Source organism: Dendrobates tinctorius, unplaced genomic scaffold (assembly GCF_039654945.1).
Source record: "Dendrobates tinctorius isolate UK_male_01 unplaced genomic scaffold, ASM3965494v1 ptg000011l, whole genome shotgun sequence".
Taxonomy (NCBI): domain Eukaryota; kingdom Metazoa; phylum Chordata; class Amphibia; order Anura; family Dendrobatidae; genus Dendrobates; species Dendrobates tinctorius.
In genome coordinates this window covers 58,987,501-59,005,011 of record NW_027361679.1, presented here as the reverse complement: position 1 = coordinate 59,005,011, position 17,511 = coordinate 58,987,501, and the positions used below count along the sequence as shown (strand labels likewise).

At 44.2% G+C, this 17,511-nt stretch overlaps 1 protein-coding gene across 5 annotated transcripts in view; it reads left to right on the top strand.

Annotated features, from left to right (window-relative positions):
* Positions 1-17,511, top strand: part of CENPC (centromere protein C) — a 274,172-nt gene that overhangs the window by 100,455 nt on the left and 156,206 nt on the right. For all 5 annotated transcript variants that reach the window (XM_073542563.1, XM_073542570.1, XM_073542556.1 and 2 more), the window contains 2 exons: positions 7,882-8,003; positions 8,905-8,986. In XM_073542563.1, the coding sequence (XP_073398664.1) occupies positions 7,882-8,003; positions 8,905-8,986 (204 nt within the window). The remainder of the gene's footprint in view (positions 1-7,881; positions 8,004-8,904; positions 8,987-17,511) is intronic.

Below are 17,511 nucleotides of genomic sequence, written 5' to 3'. Positions count from 1 at the left end.
GTATGTGTATATATATATATATATATATATATATATATATATATATATATATATATATATATATATACATACACACAGACACACCTTCTCATTCATAGAGTTTTCTTTATTTTCATGATTATGAAAATTGTAGATTCACTCTGAAGGCATCAAAACTATGAATTAACACATGTGGAATTATATAATTAACAAAAAAGTGTGAAACAACTGAAAATATGCCTTATATTCTAGGTTCTTCAAAGTAGCCACCCTTTGATTTGTGATTACTGCTTTGCACACTCTTGGCATTCTCTTGATGAGCTTCAAGAGGTCACCGGAAATAGTTTTCACTTCACAGGTGTGCCCTATCAGGTTTAATAAGTGGGATTTCTTGCCTTATAAATGGGGTTGGGACCATCAGTTGTGTTGTGTTGTGCAGAAGTCTCGTGGATACACAGTTGATATAGTTCTACTGAATAGACTGTTAGCTGCTTTTTTCTTGCCATAATACAAATTCTAAGTAAAGAAAAACGAGTGGCCATCATTACTTTAAGAAATGAAGGTCAGTCAGTCCGAAAAATTGGGAAAACTTTGAAAGTGTCCCCAAGTGCTGTGGCAAAACCATCAAGCGCAACAAAGAAACTGGGTCAAATGAGGACCGCCCCAGGAATGGAAGACCAAGAGTCACCTCTGCTGCAGAGAATAAGTTCATCCGAGTCACTAGCCTCAGAAATCGCAGGTTAACAGCAGCTCAGATTAGAGACCATGTCAATGCCACACAGAGGTCTAGCAGCAGACACATCTCTACAACAACTGTTAAGAGGAGACTTTGTGCAGCAGGCCGTCATGGTAAAATAGCTGCCAAGAAACCACTGCTAAGAACTGGCAACAAGCAGAAGAGACTTGTTTGGGCTAAAGAACACAAGGAATGGACATTAGACCAGTGCAAATCTGTGCTTTGGTCTGATGAGTCCAAATTTGAGATCTTTGGTTCCAACCACCGTGTCTTTGTGCAACGCAGAAGAGGTGAACGGATGGACTCTACATGCAGGGTTCCCACCGTGAAGCATGCATGGAGGAGGAGGTGTGATGGTGTGGGGGTGCTTTGCTGGTGACACTGTTGGGGATTTATTCAAAATTGAAGGCATACTGAACCAGCATGGCTACCACAGCATCTTGCAGCGGCATGCTATTACATCCGGTTTGCGTTTAGTTCGACCATCATTCCCCCTCAGGTGGCAGAGGAGACTCTTGACTTCACCACGAATTTAAAGGACATCATAAGAACAGAAGTGAGGGAGTCCTTAAAGTCCCTTTTTCAAGGAGAGCGCTCTAGACAGAGCAGTACGTAGATTCCCGGAGATAGATTCATCGGCAGGTTGGAAGGAGAATGAAGATTCCCATGATTCCTCCCCATCATCATCATCTGAAGATTATTCCGGTTGCTTCTGCCTACTCCTAGATCGTGTAGACAAGTTAATAAAAGCAGTCAGGGGAACAATGGGAATAGCAGAGGCTAGGCCAGAGTTATCCCTGAAGGACGTTATGTTTAGGGGATTGGATCAGAGGAAGTGGAGATCCTTTCCATTGATTGTAAAAATTCAGGAGCTAATTCTCCAAGAATGGAAGAAACTGGAGAAGAGGGGCTCTGTACCTCCGGCCCTTAAGCGGAGGTATTCTTTTGATGACCCGTCGGTTAACGACAGGGACAAGGCCCCTAAACTAGATGCCACGGTGGCCAAAGCATCCAAAAAGTCTTCACTGCCCTTTGAGGAAATGGGGTCCCTAAAAGAACCCCTAGATAGGAAAGCGGACATTTTCCTAAAGGGGACTTGGGAAATGGCGGCTGGATCCCTTAGACCAGCAGTGGCTTCGACTTGTGCCGCCAGATCAATCATGGTCTGGCTAGACCAACTTGAGTCACAGCTAAAGGATGGAGTACCCAGGAAGACTATTCTGGATGCTCTCCCAGTAGTCCAAGAAGCCGCAGCCTTGCTATCAGATGCCTCAATAGACTCTGTTAAGATGGCTGCAAGAGCAGTGGGTCTTTCCAACGCAGCCCATAGAGCCCTGTGGTTAAAATGCTGAAAGGGGATATTCAGGCAAAGTCTTTAAAACTCTGTGCTATTAAGTGCGAAGGGGAATACCTTTTTGGCCCGGTCGTGGATAAACTGCTGGAGAAGGTGGGAGATGAAAAGAAAAAATTTCCCAATCTATCCTCCTCTTTTTACCGTCGTCCCTTAAGCAGGAGAAAGTATGGTCAGCAAAGGACTACAAGAGAACGTTTCAAGTGGGATGGCAGGAGAAAGAGAGGTATGGGGTTTATGTTCAGGCGTTCTTCAAAGGAACGCAAAAAACCATCCCAATGACTAGAGGTAACCGTAGGCGGTAGATTGTCGGCCTTCTATCCAGCTTGGTCGCAAATCACCAACAGTGACTGGGTAAATGGTGTGATATCAGCAGGACTAAAGTTTGAACTCCTTTCAATACCAGCGGATAATTTCAGAGTGACTCCCCTTCGCTCCTCTCACTTAGAACAGTCAGCCCTGGAGGCAGAGATTGCCAAATTATGTGTCAAGAGAGTCCTGGTGGAGATTCTGGAATCTGACAGGGGTAGACTGTTTTACTCTCCCCTGTTCTTGGTTTGGAAACAGGATAGCTCCTTCAGAACTATCATCAACCTCCCTTCTCTCAATAAGTTTTTGGTTACTCACCACTTTAAAATGGAAACGATCGGTTTGCCAATGAAAATGGTGTTTAAAAACTGTTTCATGGCAGTTATAGATTTAAAAGACACGTACTACCATATACCTATTCACGCAGATTACCAGCGTTTCCGGAGGGTGGCAGTGTCCATTGGAGGCATACGTCGACATTTCCAGTATAGAGCCCTCTCCTTTGGGCTCTCATTTGCCCCACGAGTCTTCACGAAGGTAGTTGCAGAAGTCATGGCCCACTTGCGAGAGTCAAACGTTTTGATTGTCCCCTTTTGGATGACCTTTTAATTATAGGCAGTTCAGCTGATCATTGCCTTTCCCAGGTGGAGAAATCTAAGTCCACTCTGAAGCACTTAAGTTGGCTAGTAAACTCCGAAAAATCCCGCTTACAGCCTCTAAAAGTTCAGCTGTTCCTCGGTCTCAGAAACTGAGGAATGTCGTCTACCATCTGACAAGATTATTCACATCCGTCACCAGGTGCCGCGGGCGGTAAATAGGCCCTCTATGTCCCTTAGAAATGCCATGTCACTATTGGGTTCACTATCTTCCTGCATTCCGGCCATCTAGTGGGCTCAGTTCCACGCTAGGATCCTGCAGAAGGAGGTTCTGCTTAATGATGTAATCCTAGGGGGTTCCTGCAAGGAAAATTAACATTAAGTCCTTTGGCAATAAAGTCCCTAAAATGGTGGCTTGACAGAGATAACTTGGCCTCAGGAGTTCCCTGGGAAAATCGCATATCTCGTATAATAACCACGGACGCCAGTCCCTCAGGGTGGGGGTGCCATATGGGGGACATTGTAGTCTAGGGTCGATGGGATCACAGAGCCGAGAGTTCTTCAAACCTGAAGGAATTGTCGACTGTACAACTATCAGTCAAAAAGCTCCTTGTGTACCTACAGGGTCACCATGTCCGAATTCTCTTGGACAACCAAATACCGGTGGCCTGCAGCAACCACCAAGGGGGAACCCTATCTGAGGCCCTGATGGAAGTAGCGGAACGCCTTTTCCAGGTGGCGTAAAAGCATTTTCTATCTTTGACAGCGCTACATATTAAAGGGAAAGACAATACACCAAAGCGGACTTTCTAAGCTGCAACACACTAAGGCAGGAAGAATGGTTTCTAAATCAAGACGTTTTCAACCAGATTGTCCACATGTAAGGTCAACCGGAAGTAGACCTTTTTGCCACCAGAAAGAACAGAAAGGTAAAACAGTTCTGTTCTCTGAGCCTGGGGGAAAAACCTCTTATAGTGGACGAGTTGGGACTTCCAACATGGCCTTACATGTTCCCTCTGTTATCCCTGTTACCTCTGGTGATGAGGAATATCAGAGAGGACAGGGCAAGAGTTATACTGATTGCCCCCTTCTGGCCCAGATGGGCTTGGTTCCCATGGCTAAGACTTATGACAGTTTGTGATCCCTGGGTACTGCTGGATCTTCCAGATCTCCTCTTCCAAGGGACCAATCAACCATCCACAAGGGCTCCACCTGACGGCGTGGAGTTTGAAAGGGTGTTATTGAGGGACAGAGGTTTGTCCCCGAATCTAATAGCCACCCTTCTAAAAAGTAGTAAGGCAATTACAACAAAAATCTATGCCAGGACCTGGAGAAAATTTTTAACCACTTCTGAGTTTAGGGCAGAAGAGGGGTTACCTATAGGCCAGATTCTGGAATTTCTGCAGAAGGGTCTAGAATTAGGGCTTGCCACTAGTACCTTGAAAGTGCAGGTTTCAGCCTTTGATGCATAATTCAACTATGATATAGCTAAGAATTACTGGGTCTCTAGATTTATTACAGCAGCTGGCAGATCTAGGCCCATACACAAAGGAAGGTCTGTACCATGGGACCTGAACTTAATTCTTACGGCTTCAACGGAGGCTCCGTTTGAACCCGTGGTATCTGCCTTGATCAAGGTCTTCTCCCTCAAAGTTGCTTTTTAGTGACTGTTACTTCAGCGTGTAGAATAAGTGACATCCCTCCATACACGCTGATTTTAGAGGACAGGGTAGTGCTTAGACCGGTCCCTGCAAACCTGCCCAAAGTTGTCTCAGACTTTCACAGGTCTCAAGATATAATCCCCCCCCCTCCTTCCTCCCTAAAGGCCCCGTCTCACTAAGCGATCTCGATAGCGAGATCGCTGCTGAGTCACAACTTTTGTGACGTGACAGCGATCTCACCAGCGAGATCACTGTGTGTGACAGCGATCAGCGAGCGGCCCCCCTGCCGGGATCGCTGGAAGAAACCTCTGGACATTTCTTTGGTCGCTCGTCTCCCGCTGGCCAGCACGCATGTAAGAGTGGGCGGGGATTGGATGCGTGACGCTGGGCTTCGGGCGGACCCAACAGGAACCCGGGACTGGCATCTTCCAGCCTGCTTCCGGGGAGCTCGCGGTGTGGAGGAGGCCGCATCCACCACCTGCAGGCGCTCTGGATTCCGGAACTACCCCACACCGCGGTCTGCGCTGGAGGGTCGGTGCCATGTGGAGACAGGAACAGCTCGGGAGAGGGGGCCCAAACTGGAAAGCCTGGGTGAGTGGATGCAACGGGGGTGGAGGTGCGAGGGACAGGGACTCGAGCAGGGGAGGCTGGCACCGGGGCCGGGCTGGGGCTACATGCAGGGCCGCCGGTGAGCCCAGGGGGGAGTACTGCGGCGAGAGCCCCCAGGGAGGCAGGCAGCGCCGCCGTGGCAGGAGTAGGCGTGGGGAAAGGGACGGCAGAGGACCCAGGGAGGTGAGACCTAAGGCTGCTAATCAAAGCTCGGGTTCAGTGCTCACCTTCCTGTGCTGCTCTCTGCCACAGGGCCTCGATCCAATCGTCGGACATGCTGAGCACACTAGCTTCAGGTGTCCGCGGGGGGGGGGAACTAAGTTAATGGCACGGACACCTGGCTTTAACCCCTGTAGGTGTGGCCGTAGGACCCTTCCCCTTCAAGAACCATTGGCCGGCAGGGGCTTCCCAATTAGTGCATCACCAAGGGTATTGGTGTGGGGTGGGGACTGGGCACTGGCAGTATTTTAGTGTGTTTTTACATGGGCTCCGCAGTCAGAGGTGCGCTCCTTATGCAGTCCCGCGCCTGTCATCCACCTCCTGAAGGTGGAGTCTTTTTTTTTTTTTCTTGCGGCAATTATAGATGCAAGTTGCATTGGATTAGTCTGAGCTTTCCACATCTGGCCACTGGAATTTTGCCCGTTCCTCAAGGCAAAACTGCTCCAACGCCTTTTAAAGTTAAATGGTTTCCTCTGATGAATAGCAATCATCATGTCTGACCACAGATTCTCAATTGGATTAGGGTCTGTGCTCTGACTAGATAACTCCAAAACACTTGCACTGTTCCAGTCTTAAATCACTGGCAACAAGTTTTGTTTAAGAATATCCCTGTATTTCACACCATTCATCTTCTCCTCGAGTTGAGCATGTTCCCTGTGCCTGCTGCCGAAAAGCATCCACACTCCATGAAGATGCCACCATCATGTTTCTTTGTGGGGATGGTGTTCTTGGGGTGATGAGATATATTGGTTTGGCGCTAGACATAACGCTTACCTTACACCCCCCTTGGAAGAAGTAGTTATAGCGAAACGCGTGTCGGGGACCCTCTCCCAGCAGCACCACCAGGTAACAATTATCAGCAGCTACTTTTGTACACCTATTACAGCGTCTGGTACTCCATTGCATGTGCCCTGCCTTTTTGGACACTATTCAGCTACATGAATTGCACACATTTGTGTATACATTTTTTTTCTAGCACTTTGGCACACTGCACTTTTTTGTACCATATGATCATTTGGTCATATTGCTGCTATGTTGTCTAGTCCAACCTTGCACCTTTATCAATTTTATAATCCACATGGTTTTTATAATTTAATCAATTTGGTATTTGTCTCTGGGCTTTAAACCTTTTTTGTACCTGGCTCTCATAGTCTAATTTGTGCTAATTGGAAATTACTCATTTTATGGGGGGGTATTTATCTATGAAGCATCTTTATGGACCTCCATTAACCCTTGTGCAGCACCATCCTCGGCTTATACATGAGTCAATAAGTTTTCCCAGTTTTTTGTGGCAAAATTAGGGGTCTTAGCTTATACTCTGGTTGGCTTACACTCGAGTATATACGGTATATAATAATTTATTGTAATATTGTGTGTGACCATATATTCAACTTCTTTAACTGCTTTTTTTTTTTTTTTTGTACAATAAAACAGAACTTTTTTTTTTTTTATAGGAAAAGACTTGTTTATGCATTGCTATATTCTGAGAGCTATAACTTTTTTATTTTGCCACTGGTAGAGCAATATAGTGGCTTGTTTTTTGCGGGAAAAGATGGCGTTTTCTGCCATACAGTTTTTACTATTCAATTTTTTGTTCACACGTTTTATTCCACTTTTTGTTTGGTGGTATCATGAAAAAGCATTTTTTTATAATGCACCGAAGGTATCAAGGTATCAGCTGGTATGCAACGATGCCAGATATGTGTACTTTTTCTTGTTTTTTTTTTTGTTTTTTTATATAAATATGTATTGATATATTTTTTTTTTCATCTTTTATCGTGTATTCAGTTTTGATTTTTTTTTCTTGTATATATTTTGTCCCTCTGAGACTTTAACCTTTTGTTAGTCTGCTGACTGCTACAATGCATTGCAATACACGTGTACTGCAATACTTTATACCTGTGAGAGTTAAACTCACAAAACTCCTTTTAGACCATGCTCCTGGCATGGTCTAACAGGCCACTGTGGCAGGCAGACCCGGAAATTGTCATTTGAGCTCTGATTGCTAAGATGCTATGATATCCATCTGAGGCCCGCCATTGCATCACTGGGGTGGAAGAAGGGAGTCTCCTTGCTCTGCCAGTCTTTTAAGTGCTGCTATAGCTGTGACAGACTATCACTGAAGCTGAGGTACTGGCGGCGATTGTTCGGGCACAGCCTTTTTGCCTGCATGATCTCCATGATATAACTGTATATCAATTTGTGGGAGCCCCTACTCGATCAACACATAGATATGTCAAATGATTTACTCAGTAATAAAAATGTCCAACACTTTTATTAAAAAAAAGGTAAAAAAAAAAAAATGAATCTGAACTACGCATTTACATGACTATGTAAACATATTTTGAAAAATGAGTACTTCACAAATATATGTGCTTTTATGCACATTTTTTTAACTGTACAATTCTTTCTCAAACACAGACCCGAAACTACATTTGTGATGGAGGAAGAACGAGGCTTCAGTTTGAGTGGAAGGGTTTCTCCTTTTAAGAAGAAAACTGTTTTGTCATCTTCTACACCTGTGGAAGCTAAACGGACTCCAAGTAAGACAATGAAATAACAGCATTACTATGGAGTTAAGGGTTTTTCAAAATGTTAACATAAAAAAAAAAAAAAGTAAAGGGTCAGATGGTTTTAAAATTAGTTTTTACCTTTTTTCATTATTTTAAACTAAAGATCGTTTTTTTTTTTTTTTTGCTTAGAGCGGAATGCTCTCAGGCTCCTTTCCCAAGATGAGTGCTATGTTTTTGATACAGATTTTCTGCAGCATTTCAGCACCTTTTGCGTTGGTGGTTGTGTTTTTTTTACTTGGGCACTTATGTTTTTGATGCTTTTGTTTGTCATGTTTTAAACCATGTTGCTTTGTTTTTGATACTTTCGGGTATTTGTATTAGGCAAAAGTTTATGGATCCAGTAATGTGGATTACACGTGTGTTTGATGCATTTCCACAGCGGAAACTCACTAAAAAATTCATGTTTGTTAACTTTTGGGTTTTTCTGCATCTAGTGCAAGTCTATGGGAAAATCTGCAAATAAAACTCAGACCTGCAAGAGAAATTGGCATGTTGAATATTTGAAACACATAACGGTGTATGTTTGTGCTGAGTAAAAATCAAAAGAAAAAAACATTGGGCGTGAGATTTCTATAAATCCCATCCACTTTAATGAAACTGTAAACACTTGTTTTTGACTCGGCGAAAACAGTGTCAAAAACTCAATGAAAGCCACTCATGGGCACACAGCCTTAAAGTAACTACACATTTTCTTTTGCTTTTAGACTTTGGTTTTGCCAAAAAAAGTTTTGCCTCTTAAATGAAGATCTGCATCAACTTTTACTTGTATTTCTTCATTAGTTATTTTGATATGCTTTCTTTTACGATTTGTACATTTTTATAGACCATTACTTGTAATTAACTGTTAATTACAGCTTCATTTTCTTTATAGTCTTTCAAGAAAAAACAAATTTGATTAAATCTACCAGTATTCCACAAAAGAAGTCTGAAAATAAGAAGTCGTCAGCTGAAAGGTTAGTATTTCCTGGTATTAGGTTTCATGTAAAGTTTTAGTTTTAACAGCAGATGTGAAAAGGATTCCTTTATAAAAGTAGTGGAATTAGATATGCTCATTTCTTGTAAGCAGATGTCCTAAACAAAAGCCCCTCCTAGTAGTACAATGTCATGGTTACCTTTCATGCAACAGTACAGAACAAGAAGAAATCAAATTGTGTTTTTTTTTTAACAAAAATTATATTTAAGCAGAGTCTCACAGCCAGAATGCACTGTAAATTAACCCCTTTGTTGCCGTTTTTTGCTTTCATTTTTATGCCTTAAGGTCCCATTACAATTAGCGATGCACCAGCGATCCCGACAACGATACGACCCGGTCAGGATCGCTGGTGCATCGCTAAATGGTCGCTAGTGAGCTGCCTAACAGGCAGATCTCACCAGTGTTGCAGCAGCGGTCGGCGGTCGTCACTTACCTGTCACACGCAGCAAGAGTGACGTCTTCCGCCCGCGTCCATGGAGTCGCTCGTCAGCGCCAGCAGGAAGCAGACGACGAGAAATTGACCAGGCCGATCTCGCGCGATCAGCGATATCCAGTGGGGAGAGGGAGGTAAGTGTCACATATATAGCGAGATCGCTAGTGATATCGCTGTTGCATCACAAAATCGGTGACGCTTTAGTGATATCGCTAGCGATCTCGTGATGTGTGAAGGGTAGAGTTGAGCGACTTTGGTCGGATCAGGTTTCGTGAAACCCGAATGAAACAAAATAAGTTTCAGATGAAACTCGTCCGACTAGAGCAAAACAAAGTCGGAGTTTCGTCCGACTTTTATTTCCCATTGACTTGCATTGGGGTCGGGTTTCGGACGAAACTCCGACTTTGTTTTGCTCTAGTCGGACGAGTTTCATCTGAAACTTATTTTGTTTCATTCGGGTTTCACGAAACCCGATCCGACCAAAGTCGCTCAACTCTAGTGAAGGGCGCTTTAGTTTCACTCCCTTTCAAGAGCCAGAACTTTTTTTTATTTTTCGTTTCATTTAGCCATATAATGGCTTTTTTTACGAGTTGAGTTGTAGATTTGAATGACATAATTCATTTTCCTATATTACTAAAAAATGGGGAAAAATATATTCCAAGTGGAGTGAATTGTGGAAAAAAAGCTTAAATTCCGCTTGTGCTTTTTGGATTTTACTTTTTACAGAGTTTATTGTGCAATAAAATTGACCTGACAGAATGATTCTTCTCTAATTGATTATAAACTGCATGAAAACAAATGCACAAAACTTATTTTCAAATACAGGTTATATTCTGTCTTCACACAAATGCAATACCTGAAAGTCCCCCTCGGCTTATACGCGAGTTATATAGCCAGGGGGTGGGTGGGGGAGGGGGAGCGGGGGTATCGCATCATACTGACTCCCCCCCCCCCCGCCACGGTCTCTGCGGCCCCCCTGCTTGTCCCACGGTCTCCTTTCCTTCCTACAGCAGTCACAGGTTACCGCTCATTAAAGTCATGAATATGCGCATATTTGTCTTTAATGAGCGGTACCACGTGACTGCTGAAGGAAGGAAGGGAGACCGTGGGAGAACGTGGTTGCAGAGACGTGCCAGGGGGAGGTAAGTATATGCAGTATTCACCTGTCCCGGTTCCAACGCTTCTCGCCGCTGTCTGCCCGCGGGGTCCTCTTATCAGTGACGTTCAGACAGCAGAGGGCACGATGACTTATCTGTGCGCCCCCTGCTGCCTGACGTCACTGACAGAGGGACTCGGCGGGCAGACAGCGGCGAGCAGAGTTGGAACCGGGACAGGTAAATATCACAGGTGCCGGGTCCTGAGCCAGCGGCGACACCTGTCCCCCATAGCGCATCGGTGTCCGCCTGCTCAGCACACCGGCACATGGCCCCCAGGGGGGGGCAGTAGCGGTAGCAGCAAAAAATGGGGGAATAATCTATGGGGCATCTTATGGGGGCATATTCAATGGAGCATCTTATGGGGGCATATTCAGTGGAGCATCTTATGGTTGCAGCATATGGGGGCATATTCAGTGGAGCATCTTATGGGGGCAGCATATAGGGGCATATTCAATGGAGCATCTTATGGGGGCAGCATATAGGGGCATATTCAATGGAGCATCTTATGGGGGCAGCATATAGGGGCATATTCAATGGAGCATCTAATGGGGGCAGCATATGGGGGTATATTCAAAGGAGCATCTTATGGGGGCAGCATATGGGGGTATATTCAAAGGAGCATCTTATTGGGGCAGCATATTGGGGGCATATTCAAAGGAGCATCTTATGGGGGCAGCATATTGGGGGCATATTCAGTGGAGCATCTTATTGGGGCAGCATATGGAAGCATATTCAATGGAGCATCTTATGGGGGCAGCATATGGGGCATATTCAGTGGAGCATCTCATGGGCGCAACATATGGGGGCATATTCAGTGGAGCATCTTATGGGGCAGCATATAGGGGCATATTCAATGGAGCATCTTATGGGGGCATATTCAGTTGAGCATCTTATGGGGCAGCATGTAGGGGCATATTCAATGGAGCATCTAATGGGGGCAGCATATGGGGGTATATTCAAAGGAGCATCTTATGGGGGCAGCATATTGGGGGCATATTCAGTGGAGAATCTTATGGGGGCAGCATATGGAAGCATATTCAATGGAGCATCTTATGGGGGCAGCATATAGGGGCATATTCAATGGAGCATTTAATGGGGGCAGCATATGGGGGTATATTCAAAGGAGCATCTTATGGGGCAGCATATTGGGGGCATATTCACTGGAGCATCTTATGGGGGCAGCATATGGAAGCATATTCAATGGAGCATCTTATGGAGGCAGCATATGGGGGCATATTCAGTGGAGTATCTTATGGGCGCAGCATATGGGGGCATATTCAGTGGAGCATCTTATTGGGGCAGCATATGAGGGCATATTCAGTGGAGCACCTTATGGGGGCATATTCAATGGAGCCTCTTATGAGGGTAGCATATGGGGGCATATTCAATGGAGCATCTTATGGGGCAGCATATGGGGGTATATTCAATGGAGCATCTTATGGGGGCAGCATATGGGAGCATATTCTATGGAGCATCTTATGGGGCATAATCTATGGAGCATCTTATGGGGCCATAACCTTTATGTAGCAGCAGATGGGGCATATTATTCTATGGAGCATCTTATGGGGCCATTATTAACCTTTGTGCAGCATTATATGGGGTGTATTTTGTATGGAGCATCTTATGGGGCCCATCATGAACTGTATGGAGCATTATATGGGGCTGAAGGATTCAGTATGGCTATTCAAAAACATTTAACCTACTGATGTCTCAATTAATTTTACTTTTATTGGTATCTATTTTTATTTTTGAAATTTACCAGTAAGCTGCTGCATTTTCCACCCTAGTCTTATAGGTGAGTCAATAAGTTTTCCCAGTTTTTTGTGGCAAAACGAAGGGGGTCGGCTTATTCATGAGTATATACGGTAAAGAGAATAACTCTCTCCATGGTTTGAAGTGTTAGTATATCATGAAGAAATAAGACAAAATAGTGTGCAAAGGACCCCTGGATCTGCCTGCCAGAAACTGGGTCTAACAGGCAATCAGCCCGTACAAACGGACAGGTCTAATGCATTGCAATGCAGAAGAACAGCACTCGGATAAATAAAAGTTAACCTCTTTACAATTTTTGACGTACCCATACGTCCTGGTCTGATAGGGATTCCTGATCTTTGATGTTTATGTACATCTTGGTGTTCGTGCGGGGTACAGGAGTCTAGTTAACTTTCAGTGAACATCGTAAAAAAATTAAATAATAAACAAGGCAAAAAAAATGCCATTCTGTCATATAAAAAAAAAATGAAATAAAACGCAATCAAAATGTTTAATGGAAATAAAAATGGTACATCTGAAAATGGCATATTCTCTGTCAAAAAAACTGAGCTGTATGGCAGCTTATCAGTGGAGAAATAAAAAAGCTATAGCTCTCAGAATATAGTGATGCAAAAACAATTTAATGTGATATCGCTGTAATCGTACTGACATGAAGAATAAAGCTGCCTTATCAATTTTACCATCTGGATTTTGTTCATTCTACCTCCCAATATCAGAAAAAGAAAGGTATCAAAAAATGAGCCGTCACATGACTGTTGGCAAATATGTAGAAATTTTATAGCTCTCAAAATATCGCAGCGTGCAATAATAAAAAAAAAAATTTAGTGTGTGATAGCAACCAACATAAAATTAACAGGTATATAAATTTGGTATCGCTGTAATTGTACTGGCCCAAAGAAAAAAGTAGTCTAATCACTTATGCCACGCGAGCAACGGCATTAAAAATAAAATAAATTCTTGACCTGCTGTTGATTTGTTCATTCTGCCTCCCAAAGATCGCAGTAAGGCTTGGCGCGCACATATCCTGAGTTTTTAAATCGCTACCTGGTCATCTGTCCATACCTTTATCAAACATTATAAACTTGATTTAACATCTGTCAAAGATCTATTGTTTGGGAGAAAAATTCACCAGGCAGTTGTCCCTCCCAAAAGCCCTTAGTATTTGGTATTCCTCCTGTGTGCTTTCGTGGGGGGGGGTTATTAGAGAAAATAGAACTAGACTTACCAGTAATTCGGTTTCCAATAACCTACCACAACAGCATTGGTAATTCCCACCTTTCTACTTAATTATTGGACCTAGTAGTAATAAATATTGTTAAGCATTCATACTATTGTGGACCTTTATAACAACACTGGGGTATGGAGGTAGGAGGGGCTATTTGACCTCTTTAGTGTTTCCTGTCCTTATTAGGATGATATGACATCCCCCTGTGTGCTGTCGTGGTAGGTTATTAGAAACCGAATTACCGGTAAGTCTAATTCTATTTTCATAAGCACATCTTCTTGACCACAACAGGTCACACTGCCTGTGTTGCCCATAGCAGTCAATCACTAAGCATCTTTCATTTCACCGGAGCTTTTTAAAAGATGAAAGCTGAGCTGTGATTGGTTGCTATGAGCAACAGTTTTCCTTGTAGACAGTTTTGGTAACTGAGGCCTATTAATCTTATTTCTATTGTGTTATCGTCCTTCTGTAAAGCTGGAAATAACACAATTACCGTACCGACACAGACCGCCCTCTGACACAGACTGCAGTGGAGCTCAGAATCAGGAACTTTTGTCTGGCATGAAGCATTTCATTAACTTAAAAATTCAAACACAGATTAAAAAAAGAAACACAAGACTGATTTCTCCAACCCAGGAATCATTTTAGTCGGTGTAGCAGCGCCAACCTGACAATGCCTGGTTCGCTTTAAACTTATTTATACAACTACAACTAATGCCACTCTAAATTAGTCCTTCTTTACAATTTCTAACTAAATGGTATTACACTCGGGGCAGAGCCGCCACACTGAAATACTCTGGATGCAGGGACACTGCGCCTCCACCATGTACAGATGGGAGGGAGCCTGGAGATGGCATACAGTTATATACTATATACAGGGGGAGATGACGTACATCTATATACAGGAGGAGATGACACACAGGTATATACTATATACAGGAAGAGATGACATACAGGTATATACTACAGTGTGTCCGTAAAGTCATGGTGCATTTTTGACCAGTCACTGGAAAGCAAGAAAAGATGATAGAAATGTTGAATATGCTCCAAATAAAAGAAAAACACTCCCAGTTTTTGTAGGATGATGTGGCAGCATGTGCAGATGATGACGTAACACTGGGTAAACAGAGCATCACAGACGTTATTCACTCTGTTACACCAGACGTCCTTACCCGTATGTATGTCTGAATTCCTGGATACAATTCAAGGTCATAATGTATGAATATTTTCGGACATTCAGGTGGTGGTGGCCTATTTGAACCATCAGGGGATACAGGTCATGGCCATGATGAACACATCATCTCAGATTTTCAGGTTGGCGGAAAGCAATTCCTGTCGACACTACACATTCGGGGGGTAGAGATCACAGTGCAGACTTTTTGAGCTGCACTCAGTTGCGACAAGGCGAATGAGTGCTGAAGGAGTCTGTTTTCAAACGGATTGTGGAAATGTGGGGTCTCCCGTTCATAATTTTTTTTTTTTTGCCAATAAGAACACAAAGGTAGACTGCTTTTGCTACATAGATCCCAGAGGGAATCCTCAGGCTCTAGCTCTAGATGCCTTTATTATCCCATGGAATCAGAGCCTGGCCTATGCTTTTCCTCCCGGTCATTCTCATCCTGGCGGTCCTAAGGAAGATCAGGGAAGACAGGGCAAGAATAATAGTGATAGACCATTTTTGGCCAAGAAGAACTTTTGTTCTCCTGCCTGAGGATGAGGTCTATCAACAATCCTTGAGCTTCACCGGAAATACATTCTTTCTCAGGGACCGGTGTTTCACCCTCAGGCAGCGAACCTACATTTAACAGCATGGAATTTGAAAGGGTGCTGCTGAGGGATAGGTTTTTCACCAAACTTGATTTCCACCCTGCTTGAGTAGGAAAATTGTCACCACTAGAGCTTATGGTAAAATCTGGAGGAAATTCCTATCCACTGCGGGTTAGAATCCAGGATGGGGTTCCAATTACGGCAATCCTGGAATTTTTGCAGAAGGCGTTGGAATGAGGCCTGGCGACCAGCACCTTTAAAGGTTCAGGTAGCAGCACTAGGGACCTTAATCAATAATAAGACATTTCAGGCAATCCATGGGTAGAACGATTTATTAGAGCCTTTGCAAGATCTAGGCCCATTATCAGCCAGAAATTAGCTCCATGGGATCTAAATTCAGCCCTAACAGATCCTACCTTTAACCCTGGATTCGGCCACTCTCAAGGTTCTGTTCCTTATAATGGTCCTTCTAGTGGCTCTAACATCAGCCCGGAGAGTGAGCGACATATAGGTCTTATCTGCAGGTCCTCCCTTCACTAAGATTTTAGATGATAGGGTTATTTTAAAACCTGACCCTGCTTACTTGCCCAAGGTAGCATCTCGTTTCCACAGGTCCCAAGAGGTAGTCCTTCCTTTTAGCTCCAACCCCAAAAATATGGAGGAAGAAAAATTCCACTCCTTGGATGTGAAAAGATGTTGGTTCAGTACCAAGAGTCCACCCAAGGGTGTAGTAAGGAAGGATCTCTGTTTATATGCTTTCAGGGGCATAGAAAAGGGACTCAAGGCCTCCAGAAGTACCTTGTCAAGATGGATAAAAGGTGCAATAGTGTTGGCCTACTGGTCTAGTGGGAAGGTCGCCCCGGAGGGCATGAGAGCTGCTTCCACAAGAGCAGTGGCAACCTCCTGGGCAGAAAGGTTGGAGGTATCAATAGAGCAGATCTGTAAGGCTGCAACTTGATGATCATTTTCCACCTTTTTCAAACACTATCAGCTGGATCTAGCCTCATCTTCTGACCTAACCTTTGGGAGAATGGTTTTACAGGCTGTGGTCCCTCCCTAGAAGATGCAATTCTCTGTAATTCTCTCCATGGTGCTGTCACGGGGGAAGGAGAAAGATAGTTACTTGCCGGTAGCGGGATTTCTTAGAGCCCATTACAGCACCCATTTATTCCCTCCCATCACGTGAGAGTGAGCACGCTTTCACTGTTTGTGGTGTGATTTATGTATAAACATGGTGTGTTTCTGATTAGTATGATAAAAATATTTAATCGTTGTCAATAATCTGGAGGTCCTCCTGTGCGCTGTAATCCAACTGATGCAAGGGAGAGGTGCTGCCCTTTTTATCTGCAGGTTTCCTTTCCCTGAAGGGCGGATCATTCCCTCTCTCCATGGTGCTGTCATGGGCTCTGAGAAATCCTGTTACTGGCAAGTAACTACCGTATTTTTCGGATTATAAGACTCTCCGGATTATAAGACACAACTCAAATTTTGAGGAGAAAAATAGGAAACATATATATTTTTTTTTTTTTTTTAATAAAATGGTGGTGCTTCTAATAATCCATGCCTCTTACTGCTTACTAGGGGTGGTGGCTGCAGTGAAGCGGGGTCCCAGGGTCGCTGCTGGAGTTGACAGGCATGAGGTGATGCTGCAGGCTGGGATGAGGAGGTGTCCGATGTGCAGTGCGCCACTGCAGGTGTCCGGTGCTGTGGGTGTCCACGGCAGCGCTGCTGCCCGGGGTGTCCGACGCTGCTGACCGGGATGTCCGGCGCTGCTGCCTGGGGTGTCCGGTGCTGCAAGGGGCTCTGCCGACATTTCGTGAAAGGCCAGATTCCCCCTGCAGTTCCGTGGTTTCCTGTGTGGTGGACTCGGGAAAATGGCCGCCAGGGGGGCGGAGCATGCGCAGATGGAGATCTCGGCATCAAGATCTCTGTAGATGAGATTTCAGCTCTGAAATCTCTAGTTTCCAATATGGTATCACTTGTGGGGGGTTTCCACTGTTTAGGCACATCAGGGGCTCTCCAAATGCGACATGGCGTCCGCTCTCGACTCCATCCAATTTTTATTTCGAAACCTCAAATGGTGCTGCGAGCCCCGCGACACTTAGGAAATCCACCTGTGTGCAAACTTTCATTAAGTATGTGACTTATGA